The following is a 14,150-nucleotide window of genomic DNA, read 5'->3' on the forward strand; positions in this document are numbered from 1 at the left end:
AAAAAATCGAGAATAGCCATTGAAAAATTTCATTTTTTCGATAGCTCTTGATTTTTTTGAATTCAATGAAGCATTTTTCAAAAAGAACATAAAAAAAAAACAAACAGATAGTTGGCTGCTGTGTAAATAGCATCGAATTTTTTTACCACCAAGATAAAAAATAATATTAACAAAAGTAAGCTGAAAATAGATTTAAAGACATTAAAACAAAATGAAAAATCAAAATTGAAGTGAATTTAGTAAAAGGCTTTTTAATTAGGTGATGCGTGGTAATTATAGATAATTATACGTTAAAAATCCAGAAGAAGTAATTTGAGTGTCGAAATTGAGATGTCAGTGTCACCGAGTTAATGCTTTCGGAGCAATGTTTTCGACCTTTTAAACTCAAATAAGGGCAAACTAACTAACAACGACAGCTGGTTATTGTGCAAAGAGCACAGAAAATTTCCACCGCAACTTGTAAATAAAACAAGCTCTCAATATTTCAAATTGTTTCTTATTTCGTGGTGTGATAAGATCGGAGTGCAATCCTAGAAATTTGTCAGTTTTGAGGTTTATTCTAAAATAGGTAAATTCGGCAACAGCTTTCCTCGAAAAATGAAAAAAACTAATAAAATTTAAAAAATCGAATTTTCATTTTTTGTTTCAGAAAGTTTTTAATTCATCTGAAAGCCGTTAAATAATTTTCAAAAACTAATTTTAATGAAGCAACTTAATTTCCCGGTGAAACTTAAGTAGAATACGAGCCCGAGTCTCTCGCTTAACTCGTTCGATAATAGACAAAACTCAAATATTTCGAACCAGTTTTTCTCGACACTGCGAAAACATAAATTTTTAAGGTCATTCGAGGGGGGAACTTTAGGGTGTAATACTGGTTCTAATTTCTCTAGTTGAAGTAACTAAATATCATCCAGTTTTCATTTTTCTTTCTGAATTTTTCAAACCAAGATGATACGCGCATCTCGGTCTAAATCACAAGCAAATTTGAAGCAAGCTTGGTAAAATTAAGGGTTTTCTTTTGTTTAGGCAGCCTTCTTAGTCAGTTCTGGTGTATTCAAAACCAGAAATACAAAAGTACGATCTCCGATCTTAAACATGTGAGCAAACACTTCAGAAGCTTCACGCAAAAACACTGCCAGTGACAAATTCGAATATGTTTGTAACTTTCTAAGTCTGTAATCAGTTAATATAAAGTTATGTTTTTCAGGCTGAACGGGAGTTTCTGAAAAGGAACACTTGTAATTTTATATCGTGCTACATTATCGAATCTTCTGCTGATTTGCAAAATTTTTAAGGGTATTTATTAGGTTGTTTTCAAATCAGCGAATCAGGCTGAAAGTGATATCAAAAGGATAAGCAAGTTAATTTGACCTTGGCCGCAAAAACAGGTACTGTCTGAGTTGCTTTGACCTTCGCAACAAATCCAATTCACAATTTCGCAGCAACGCTAACCGAGCACCGTATAATTGTTATCACCAAGTTGTGTCGGAGGACTTTTTTTATTACTGGGATTGTTCAACTAAGCTTGCGTTTTCTGGCGATGGCTCGCCTTAAGTTATACCTAATTTGTATACTGGGTTTGTTTCCTGCCGAACTCCTCGTTGAGGCTGAAGCTGAAAATGTAACTGATATAGGTAAGAATTACAGAATTTCAGTGCTTTCTCAATATAAATAAAACAGTGCTAGAGCTAAATAAAATTGTTGAGTGGATGAATTATTGCTCAAGTTTTTGTTTTAAGATGTCGAGGCGAAGAAACTGCAAATTTTGAGGACTAGGAGGAAATTGGAACTCGAAGGGAAAAGCGTAAGTAGAGACCTTGGGTTTCTTTTAGCTTTTATTATATTAAGTTGCAAAAACCAAGGGATTTGTTGCTATGTTCTTTTTTCTAGGAACTCCTGAAGAAATCTCTTTCCGGCACTGACTTGACCGTGAGAGCTGGTCCTCCCAACCAAAGTCCGTGCAGCTCCTCGGAGTACACGTGCTCTTCGGGAGTCATCTGTATCAGCATTGGCAGCCTCTGCGACTCAAGGTCCGATTGTGGCGACAAGTCGGACGAGTCTGACTGTTTCGTCTACCCAGAGAAGCCGACACCAGAAGACAAGTGCCGACCCACTCAATTCAGATGTGCGGATAATAAAGGCTGTATCGACACAAAGTACAGGTCAAGTACAATTTTTCACCTGAAGGCTTTAAGATTTGCGTCGCTGTTCTAACTAGGGTGCTAGCGTGGATTTAGTTGATGGGCATTAATGTCTGTATAGTATACTTAATGCTGTAGATTTGGTATCTCAATTTTGTTATCCTTCCTTTCAATAATTTGTAACGTCATCTTTATAAATCAAATTCAACGCTTGTTACGATATATTTAATGGTTACCAGCCTAAATTGAAATGGTTATCCAAATACTTTATTTAGAATTTTGAAATAATTTTATGTAGTGAGGTGAACCACCTCGCGGAATGAGCAAGAATCAGGGTTGAACTTTTGCAACGTTGCAGTGTAAAACTTTCAGAACAAACCTTGTTTTTTTGAGGCCACATCAGTCAGAACATAAACAATTCAATGTTAATTGTTTCAGGTGTGACAATATCCCAGACTGTCTGGATCGATCAGATGAAGATGGATGTGTTGTTCCTCCGACCATCTGCACTTCAGGAGCATTTCAGTGCAACTCAGGTTGGCTAATACGATACGAAGACTGAAATGTTCTTTAAATTATTTTGGTTCTGCTGACAGAATTTTGCAAGTATTTAACGTGATGCTGCTATGCAGACTGACGCAGATCTAGGAATTTCTCGAGGAGAAGGGGGGATTTCAAAAATTTTACCGGCCTTTTTTTTAGGTCGGCCAAATTGATTTTCTGAACTCCTCCCAAACCACTATAAGAGAACCGCTACAAACAACGTTTTGGCCAAATTTTCTGCGCCGTAGGCAAAATTTTGAAAAACAGGCTTAAAATAGCGTTTTTAGACACTTTTTGGAAAACGTCGACCAAAAAATCGCGTTTTTTTGCGCGCTCTCCCCCTCAAAATTAGTGTAGATTGGCGCCAAAGGTGCCTTCAGAAAAATTTTAAGGTCATTCAGCGAAAAATCTAAAGATCCATTTTTGGCTGACTGACCTTATCTCAAAATATTACAAAGTGGGGTCCCTGTGGGTCGGCAGGAGGTCCAATCCCTGAGACATGCAATTATGGAGACATACAATTATGGATTTATAATAAGAAGCAAAAAGATCGGACAGACAAATTTATTTGAAATGAGCAATACCTTAAAGGAAAAATTTTGCATGCAGAAGAAAATTTCCTAGGCCAAGTTTGAATCTCAAGATTGTCTGAAACTTGAAAATTGCACGCAAAACTCAGTTTAAATTCAGAGTTTGCCCTTTTTAATTAATTCTGTCCGCCCGAACTTTTTGCAACTCTATAACTGCATGTTTTTTGGTGGTTTTTGGGTTAAGCTTTGGATGTATTGGGATTATTGGAACCTAGACATATTTAAAAAAAAAGATGATCTAGGGATTATTAAAGACCCGGATTAGAGAAATCTGCACCCCAGGCAAAATTTGAAAGCGTTCACCTAAATATGGTAAAAATTGGGTGGCCACTATAGAAAGTTTCCGAAAACTAATTGTGGTTGAAAATAACATAGAACTAAAACAAAATTGAACTGCAAGAATTAGAAAGGCACTAGAAATAATAGAATTGCTTTCTGAACAATGTGCTTCGTGATTCAAGGTAAATGCATTCCTGACTCAAGTTTTTGTGATGGATACAACGATTGCGAAGACGGATTTGATGAATTGTTTTGCAAGAAGCCGCCTACATGTTGGGAAAATGAGTATACTTGTGCTAACGGCCAGTGCGTTTCTGCGAGTTGTGTATGCAACGGAGTACGAGATTGCGACGATGGTTCTGACGAAGGTCGATATTGTTCCACGGTTCGTCCGCCTCCAATCCAACGATGTGGGCAGAACGAATACACATGTTCCAATGGCCAGTGCGTTTCTGAGAGTTGTGTATGCAATGGAGTACTAGATTGCGACGATGGTTCTGACGAAGGTCGATATTGCTCCACGGTTCGTCCGCCTCCAATCCAACGATGTCGGCAGAACGAATACACTTGTTCCAATGGCCAGTGCGTTTCTGAGAGTTGTGTATGCAATGGAGTACTAGATTGCGACGATGGTTCTGACGAAGGTCGATATTGCTCCACGGTTCGTCCGCCTCCAATCCAACGATGTCGTCAGTACGAATACACTTGTTCCAATGGTCAGTGCGTTTCTGAGAGTTGTTTATGCAACGGAGTAAGAGATTGCGATGATGGTTCTGATGAAGGTCGATATTGCTCCACGGTTCGTCCGCCTCCAATCCAACGATGTCGGCAGAACGAATACACATGTTCCAATGGTCAGTGCGTTTCTGAGAGTTGTTTATGCAACGGAGTAAGAGATTGCGATGATGGTTCTGATGAAGGTCGATATTGCTCCACGGTTCGTCCGCCTCCAATCCAACGATGTCGGCAGAACGAATACACATGTTCCAATGGTCAGTGCGTTTCTGAGAGTTGTTTATGCAACGGAGTAAGAGATTGCGATGATGGTTCTGATGAAGGTCGATATTGCTCCACGGTTCGTCCGCCTCCAATCCAACGATGTCGGCAGAACGAATACACTTGTTCCAATGGTCAGTGCGTTTCTGAGAGTTGTGTATGCAACGGAGTACAAGATTGCCACGATGGTTCTGACGAAGGAAGATTCTGCCCTACGATCCCACCACCTACGATTAAACAGTGTCGCCTTAATGAGTTCATGTGTGGTAAAAGTCGGCTCTGCATTCCCGCAGACCTGGTTTGCAACAAGTATCCCGATTGCCCTGATAGCGAGGACGAAGGTTCCTTTTGCCGACCTTTACCCACACCGAAACCTATCAAACTATGTGCCGACAATGAGTATACATGTTCGAATGGATTTTGTATTCCGATGCGATTACTATGCGATGGGAAACCAGATTGTGTTTCTGGTGACGACGAGGGTTCGTTTTGCCCAACCAAGCCACCTCCCCCTCGACCCAAGCAATGTGAGCTCGGAGAGTTCATGTGTTTCCGTGATGGGGTATGCATTCAGGAATATTATGTTTGTGATGGAAAACCCGACTGTTTTGACTCATCTGATGAAGGTCAGTTCTGTACGCCTTTGAAACCACCGCCACCTCCCCCGCCTCCTTGTTTCGAAAATGAGTTCACATGTGACGACAACAATTGCATTCCGATGACAGATGTATGCGATGGGAGAGTCCAGTGTCGAAACGGCGAAGATGAAGCCAAGTTTTGTCCGACAGCGCCTCCTGTGCCAACGACACCCTTGTGTGGACCTCAACAATTTATGTGCGGAGATGGACAATGTATCCCGAATAGCAAAGTGTGCAACGGCTATCCTGACTGTCCGTCGGGCAAAGATGAAGGGCAGTTCTGCACCCCATTGCCGCCGTTGCCGCCCCCGAAACCAACTTGTCCGGCGCACCAATTCACTTGTGGAGATAAAACATGCATTGATATGAGGTATGTTTGTGATGGTTATACACACTGTTCGAGGGGAGAAGATGAAGCTGAATTCTGCCCAACTTCACCTCCGATCCCACCTCCGAAAATCTGCGCGTCCAACCAGTTTAAATGTCAAGATGGAAGCTGCATTCCCACATCCAAAGTTTGCGACGGATATCCCTCGTGTCCATATGGCGAGGACGAAGGCGATTTTTGCAAACCCCTTCCACCTCTTCCTCCTCCCCGGCCCATCTGCTCTAACCAATTTGCTTGCCCCGATAAGTCCTGTATACCCTACAGTTGCCTTTGCAATGGTAAAGCCGATTGTCTCGGAGGCGCAGACGAGGGTCCTTTTTGTCCTCCGTCGCCAAAAGAACCACGGGAACCGGTCTGCGGGATCTCGGAGTTCATGTGCGAAGATGGATATTGCGTTTCGGAGAGAGTAGTTTGCGATGGAAACTGGAATTGCAGATCGGGTGAGGATGAAGGGTCTTTCTGCAGGACCGATCGACCCTTGCCCCCGATTCCCCCTCCTTGCAGACGTGACGAATTCGTCTGTCACGACCAAACGTGCATCCCGACTTCAAAAGTGTGCGACAGGAAAACAGACTGTTGGCAAGGCGAGGACGAAGGGCCGTTTTGCCCAGAAGGTGTGAAACCCCCGACAGCGAGATGTGGTAAAGGTCAGTTCATGTGTCACGATGGAAAATGTATTCCAGAATACGCGGTTTGTGACGGTAAAGTTCAATGCAAAATGGGCGAGGATGAAGGTAGATTTTGCACAGTGAACCCTATTTTGCCGCCAGAAATTTGCGGCTCAACTGAGTTTGTTTGCCTGGATGGAACTTGCTTGCCAGATTCGAAAGTTTGCAACGGTAGACGTGATTGCTCACAAGGGGAAGACGAAGGCAATTTCTGCAGCAAAAAATGTGCTCAAAATCAGTTCCAGTGCAGGGATGGCTCTTGCATTAAGGAAACTTGTGTTTGCGACGGATTCTGGAATTGCCCGGACGGCGATGATGAAAATGGCAACTGTCCCGATAATTCTGGAAAGAGTGGCAAGGGTTCCGGAAACAAGGGGGGAAGTCGAGGAAGTGGCACGGGCGGAAGTGGAACGGGAGGAAGTGGAACAGGCGGAAGTGGCGGAGGATCCCTTCAAATTTTTGTGATGCCTGCTAATGGAGGTCAAATGCCAACACAATCTAGCAATAGTTTGAGCACTGTAAATATAACGCACGAGTTAACATCAATACTTAACATGATTAAAAATGAGGCTAGTGATAACAGCAGAAAACCAGCAGCAGTTCCTAGTGGAAGGGAGTCGAATGAAAAGGCAGGATGGTCTAAAGAAAAAACAGAAACCGCTGGAAGAACGAAGACTAGCGGAGGCCGCCATGTGGTGTCAACTCGCCAATGCACTTTTGGAGTGGAGTTTGCATGTGGAAGTGGCGAGTGTATTCGTATAGATGACGTGTGCAATAGAGAAAGAGATTGTTCGGATGGTTCGGACGAGGGAGTTACTTTGTGCACGAAGCCCAGTGGAGGTAACCATTTAAGTTGGCTTCGAATTTTCAGTAAAAGATTTGATCAGCTAAATGCTAGGATGCTATAAGAACATGGTTTGAGGCTTAGCAATAACCTAAATGGTCTAAGAGCGTTACGTGACGTGCCCAAGAGTAAAACGCGGGAACAATACTAATGGAATAATTAACGTAAAAATTGATTTGAAATCTGGGTCTCAGTTGCCTGGGTGTTGTTAGTATTGTGTAAGCGCTTCTCACTCGCTAAAACTTCCATACCTTCTCATGAGCAGCTCATGTCTTAATACTGGCAAGTACACAAGTACACAAAGTATTAGCCCTATTGCATAACCGAGTTGCGTTCAGCTCTTGCACTTTGACCTGATGCCTATAGATGTGCTCATTTGCTGTTGCTTTAGTGGTCTTTTCTCGTGGAAGAATTTTAAGTGATTCAACGCATGTGATTTTAAGGTTTGTTTTAAGGTGGCGACAAGAAGGTAGAACTGGATTGCAGAGAATACACATGTACAGACTTCTCATGCTGCATATCTTTTGACCAGGTGATGAATAACGAAATGAATAAGTTAGCAAGCTTTTGTCTACGGATTTCATATCCTGGATAAAACCTCCATTCCAAATAGCAAAAAGCAACGAAAGTTGTAATCCAGTTTTTGGCTCCTTAGATCTGTGACGGGTATTCGAACTGTGCCAATTCTGAAGATGAGCTGTTTTGCACCGGGGTCAGTGGGGGAGCTGATACTGGGTCTCAAGTACCTGGAGGTGCTGGTGGCGTTGGTCCAGGACCCTTGAGGGAAACACCGTGTCCTGTGGATAGGAGTACTGGAAAAAATCAGTTTGCTTGCATCCAGACTGGGGAGTGCATTGCCAACAGGTAAATGTTTGCTGTAGTAAATGTTCAATTGTGTATAGAGATAAGGAAAACTTAATGGAAAATTAAGGAAAACCTTTCTACGCAGAACACAAATAGCCTAATCATTTAAGGATATGAGTTATAATCGTGTCTAAGCCAAAAAAAAATAATTGACAGAGTTGAAATAATTGACTAACAGTTAAGATAATTGACTTATTGTTGATTGCGTCGCTGCATCGGAGATTAAAAACCGACGCCCTCCGTCTTCAGACCGTCACGGTGAATTTGAGCTAAAATAAATGCTTAGGTTGGTATGCGATAAAACAGTGGATTGCCTCGACGGATCCGATGAAGCTGGCTGCAACTACTTCGAAGGTCAGGAGCCATGGCTAGCGTCACAATCAAACACGGGTGGCAACACACCTGGACATATGAACCCTGGAAATGTGAACTCTGGATCCTGGATGCCTGCTCGTACAGAATCGGGATCCGGAAGTTCTGTTGGTTGGCAGTCGGGAGTTCCGATTAGAGGCGAAGAGTCCGATTGTCCCCCCGGAGAAGCCAAATGCGACTTAGATGATGCCAGGAGTAATTGTGTTCCGATGTACAAGTTCTGCGACCGGAAAAAAGACTGTCCAAACAATGAAGATGAAGTGATTGATAGGTGTATGCTGTTGTCGCAATATTTACATGAAGTCGATTCTAATTATCCGGGAGGAATGTAACTAATCTGAATATGAATGTGTATTGAATACATCTACTAATTATAACAGTTCAATTGAACATTTGATAAAGGTTTTGTAACAGGTAGCAGAGTTCTGCTGTAGTTGATGTTTGCTGAGCGAGAAAATGATCATTTGATGCTTCCCCTAAAACAGTGATACAGAGCTGAAAAACAGACTGAAAGACCGAGTAGTACCGAAGAAAACTACTCTCTGCAAGGTCTGAAAGTTGTCATGCTTTTTAATCCGACTTTCGATACGAAAGTAACGGAATATTTGTGCTCGGGGTGGTTTTTTCTTCAGACATTTAGACTTTTTAACTAGCCATTTTTGAAAAAAATTTTTTTCTATCATTCGAAAGCTATTGCTGTCCTGAGCTTAAATTTGAAAAGATATTTCACCTGTGCCCATTTTTAGTAAAGTTGTGGGGGTTTAAAGATTGCCAATTTGGGATAATTAACCCGGGTTGACCTCCATACACCGAAAATGCTTTTTATACAAATTCCATACATCAAGTGTGTGGAAAAATGCTTGTCATACAATTTTCATACAATTTCTTAAAATGGTTGAAAACTGGTATAAACTTATTTCTGTTGCTGTTTGATTCTAATAAAACAGTCTGGTGATAAAAAACTGAGATTTTAGTTTTTTGAAAAAAATGCTCATCATACAATTCCCATATATGGAAATTGTATGACTGGCATTTTTTTGATTACGACACAAAAAATGTTTCAAGTAATTTTGAAAATTTGGCCCAACCGCAAATCGAATTTCGTACGCAAACAAACACTTTTCGAAAAAAATTTTTTGCATGCAAAACTTAATATTTTGTGTGCATAACGTAGTCCTGGATACAATAAAATTGGCTTTTATTTTCTTTTCAGTTAAATTGTTTTTTCAAAAACGCTGAAAACTCATATTTCCTTTGTATGGGGTGTTAATGTATGCCTTGATCAATGTCTGATAATTTGAAAATTCAAAAATTTGAAATAATCATCATTAAAAAATTTTGCCAAAAAATAAAAGTTTGTTACTTTTGTTAGATTAATTGTGAAAGACAGCCAAATTCAGGTCGTTTTCTAAGCACTGTAATTGCAATGATTGAAGAAAGCAGAATATTAATGCTGGAGCGCTAAGGTGTTTGTTGTATAGTTAATATTTACAAACTTATACAATCTTACCGATACTTGTCAGGAGCACAAATTCAACAAGTACTTTAATTTCTAAGACGGATTTAATCTACGCTTACGCGTTAATAGCGCGAAATATATCGCGCGTTAGTTGTCCCCCAATTTGGGACATCTTTAAACCCCCATAACTTTACGAAAATTGATCACAAGTGCAAGAATTTTTAAGCTCAAGACAATACTTTTTCAATGATATAAAATAAATTCCGTCAAAGACGGATAGTTAAAAATCGAAGTTTGTCTGAAAAAAAATCAACCCCGAGCACAAATATTCCGTTACTTTCGTTACAAAAGTCGGAACAAAAAACATAAGAAATCCAAAAATTGTTAATGAATCGAAACTGGTATGCACAAAAACAAAGAACAATTCGAACAAAAACAAATTTTTCATATTCTGGGCTAAATTATGCGCGCTTTGAAAAGTTTATACATAATGCTGAGCGCGTAACGCGAATTATTTATGCGCGGCCAATTATCACGCTCAACAAAATCGTTCCAAAATGAAATGAGACTAGCTAATTGGTCGTATTAATTTCGTACGTCTCAAAATTTTTCACTTTGATATTGTTCCAAATGCATTGGTTTTCAATATTTTCTTTTCCCAAAAACTATTCGATATGAAATAAGGGACAGTCTGAACATTCAAGGCTTTGCCCTGATAAACGAGCAGTCTTGTTTTAGCGCTTAGATTTCAAAACGGTTATTAGGAGTCATTGGAAAAAACTTCGTCGACACTGAATTAAGTTATTAAACTCAAAAAAACTTGAAAATCCGCTTACCCGCAAAAACAAAGATCCGTACTTGATGCAAAAAGTAAGTTTTTCATGCTATTTTTAGGTTTAAGAGAAGCAAACTCCTTAGTAAGAATTGGCAAATTTGTATTGTTGGGGAGAAAAATAATAGTATCGCAATCAATTAGCGTTCCTTAATTCAATTTTATTTGTCTCGTGAGTCAGATCATATCGCTGTTTCTGCTATGCGTTACAAGAGATATTGAAAAATCGCGCGCTTTAATCATCTCAATTTAGCCAAGGCTGTCATTTTTTTAACTCTTCAACTACAAAAAAAACAAGCAAGATTTTGTATCACATTCGTACTCAGAATGTCGACGAATTTAGGACATATTTCATTAAAGCTATTTTGAAAAGTTCATATTATGTCGAAAACTAAGCCCAATGGAAACTACCAGGCATCTTTGGCAGGGTACTATGAGTCTTTTTACGTAACTATTTTGCCTATTACTTTTTTGAACGCCTAATTCAAACTAAGCTTCATCGACATATTCAATTCCAAACAAGAAAGTTTGAGCCATTTTGTATTCTGTTTTAATATTCCGCTGAATGCACAATTGGACTGTAAAATTTAAAAAAATTCCATAATTTCTGGTTTCAGTGATTTGCTAACTGATACAATTTTTCAAACTAGTTTTTTGTGTAACATCGAAAGTTTACAAATTTATCTCAAACAAACAAAAATCATCTTTAAGTTGGTTCTTGAGGAGGTTTCATGTAATATCAAAAAGCACTGCCAGCTAAATCAATTCATGTGCATTTACTGCCATAGCGCGTGAATAAAAAAGGAGCTGGGACTTCTCAGAATTCGGTATTGTGACTTAACAACCAACACAACACAAAAAAAAATGTGTTGAAAATTTGTTCAATTGACTGACTAGTTTCGACAATTCAACAGTTAGGCTGTGTCCCTAAAATGTGTACTTCTAATTTCAAAGAAAAAACAAAAAAATTAAGCTAAAATGTGCAGTTCAGCGCAAGGGGCGAAGTGGCGAGGGCTGAAAGTTATCAGAAAGACACATTTTGTCAAATTAAAACTGCATATTCTATCTTTTTTGGATCTTACATCCTAACTTACATCTTCTTATTCGTTATTCGTGGTGATGCATTTTTGATCAGCTCAATTTATTGTTTTTTCAGAAGAAAATATTACTGTTTCTCCGAGAATGATCTTCAAATATATATATCCAACGAAAATTCTAATTCTAATCCACCATGCGCTTCCTTAGACACTCTGAAGAGACATCAAGAACTGTGCCACAAGACAATGAGGTTTTCATTACAATGTCCAAGCCGCAAAAGGGTTCCCAAAAATTTGAGGAATATAACAACTCGTTGATACGTACCCAGAGCAAATGATTTTGATTTGGACTCATTGTTTTCGCCAGAAAACGGACCCAAATTTAAACTGCAAAAACTTAACACGCACAAATTGTAAGCCATCAGCCGTGTGGCTACGCTTAAGCAGTTATCGAAATTGGGAGAAGGAAATTGTTCGGTGTGTAAGTGGCTTGTTTGATTTGAATTGAGGTTCACTTGGTGATTACCACGAACTATACATGACTTGAGTTTGCCAGCCAATTTGTATTGGCTGGATTGCGTGTGTTACTTCTCGGCAAGTAACAATTACTTGGACGCCTTTTGATTAGTATGTAAATCCGTGCTGTAACTCTTAACGGATTGCGAACATCTGAACCTTGTGCAGCAAAAGATACAAGGAAACAAATCGTCAGTTTTCCGCGCGCCAATTTTAAAGAGCAAAATAAAACTAAAACAAATGGAACGTTTCATATTACCCATAAAAACACTGAAATAAATGGAACGCTTTATATTACCCATAAAAATTTTGCAAGTAGTTTAAGCAAGCATAGAAGATATGCTTCTCATCAGGGAAACCTCCTAATGGGTTTTTAAAAAGGAGTCAATTTGGCCATAACCGAGAGTCTTCATGACTTCATCGCTGATTGCTGTATTGCTCTCCCTCTAGAAATAGGGGACATTAATTCAATGAGCATCAAGCAAATCGACATGGTATGAAAATCATAAATCACCCTACTGCCAAAACTGCCAAAACTTCGGCAGTTTTTGCACCTTAAAGAATGTTATGTCTTTAACAATAGTTTTTTCTAGACTTGAACCACAAGCTGGGAATGAAAAATTGTCGTCTCGAAAAACATTCAGTTCTACCAGATTAACTGGGTCGCAATCTTTTTTGACCTCCGAAACCTGCCTGTGAAAAGCTACGGTAAAAAATTCTAAGTGATGTTTCACAAGCTGATTGTTCATACAGCACTCGACAAAGCAATGGAGCCTAAGTTAGTAAGAAAGAAGCGGAAGAATTAGAGGAATGAGAAGGAATTTTTTCAAAAGCACTACTTTGCCACATCCAATTTTTAAAGATTATATGGGACAAACCCATGATAGTTAGTGCGACTATATTAGATTTTGCGAAAAAATTCAGTTTTCGATTTCATTGCCAAAGATTAGATCCGAGTCTAGCTTGTAAACTTAAAATCAAATTAAATTGGTTTCGAATGGTGGTAGGAAAAGTTTTTCGTTGCTTGTTCACAGTTATCATCCTGTGTTTTTATCTTCGAACATGCAAATAATATACAAATGGTGTCCAAATTCTAATATCAGAGGAGTCAGTTATGCGCGACGAAAGCCCCAGTTAAAACCGTGTGAATATTTAGAATGCCATTCCAATTGTGTAACCGTCCTCAACGCCGAGGGATCACCATTTGGATCTTGTGCCTCTGATGCAAATGTTGGTTGCTCTTAGTATAGCGAATGAATTTCTACATCTCACCCAGCACATGACATGACTATATGGGCGGTCCCATTTTGATGCCAGACCATCTGCTAGTCGTTTGAGGAAAAACGTGAACTCCGGTGCCAAAACACCATCTATTGAAGTGACAAGTGGAGTGAAAGACATGTGTTTTTCTTCACAAGCTGGTCCATACTTATTTTTCTTCTCAATCTCTGCAGTTTTCAGTACATTCACGGGATTGCGGTTTTGGTAAGACGGAGCGTCAGTGTCTGTAACACGGATGTCGAACGACGCAGCCGACTGTAAACAGCTTGTAAACTGCTGTAATCGGACACGGATAGTTTTTTTGCCATAAATACTGACGACGTTTACCGACACTTAGAGAGAGTAAAAGCTGACTGAAAAAATAAAAGAAACAAACTTCATAAAACTAGGGCGAAAAAGAAAAGTTCAAGCATTTGGACGATTTGTTTTATTTGCAAAAATTAATACTCTGCGGTAAAGTATATGGCCCCGCTTAAGGGGGAATTGGAAAAAATTATGTATTGGGTCTCTTGTTGTTCAGCTAAGCTTATCAAGATCCTCAGTAGGGGCTATTCTACTAAAGTTGTTGGAACTTTCGTTCTTTTAAAAAACCTAGGATAGAGTTCCTTCAAAAAATTAACGACCCAGCTTTTAGGTTTTTGCTGTCCGTGAGGACCCCTTAAGGAAAGACCCCACCCTTCTGATCCGGGACACGACCATACT

The 14,150-nt window shown here is 39.6% G+C and overlaps 2 protein-coding genes across 3 annotated transcripts in view; both read left to right on the plus strand.

Moving 5' to 3' along the window:
• Positions 1-14,150, plus strand: part of LOC134843554 (protein disulfide-isomerase A3-like) — a 494,465-nt gene that overhangs the window by 362,628 nt on the left and 117,687 nt on the right. The window lies entirely within an intron of this gene.
• On the plus strand, positions 1,155-8,724 carry LOC134843945 (low-density lipoprotein receptor-related protein 2-like). The gene is made up of 8 exons (XM_063860311.1): positions 1,155-1,634; positions 1,740-1,804; positions 1,891-2,162; positions 2,580-2,677; positions 3,736-7,083; positions 7,543-7,619; positions 7,743-7,951; positions 8,238-8,724. Exons 1-8 carry the CDS (start codon positions 1,541-1,543, stop codon positions 8,653-8,655), a joined length of 4,581 nt encoding a protein of 1,526 aa, XP_063716381.1. The 5' UTR covers positions 1,155-1,540; the 3' UTR covers positions 8,656-8,724.

Source organism: Symsagittifera roscoffensis, chromosome 4 (assembly GCF_963678635.1).
Source record: "Symsagittifera roscoffensis chromosome 4, txSymRosc1.1, whole genome shotgun sequence".
In the NCBI taxonomy this organism is placed as follows: Eukaryota; Metazoa; Xenacoelomorpha; order Acoela; family Convolutidae; genus Symsagittifera; species Symsagittifera roscoffensis.

Coding starts and splice junctions, on each gene's coding strand:
- LOC134843945 (XM_063860311.1), top strand. CDS start 1,541: ATGGCTCGCCTTAAGTTATACCTAATTTGTATACTGGGTTTGTTTCCT. Junction 2,678..3,735: donor AGCATTTCAGTGCAACTCAG/GTTGGCTAATAC, acceptor TCGTGATTCAAG/GTAAATGCATTCCTGACTCA. Junction 7,620..7,742: donor GCTGCATATCTTTTGACCAG/GTGATGAATAAC, acceptor TTGGCTCCTTAG/ATCTGTGACGGGTATTCGAA.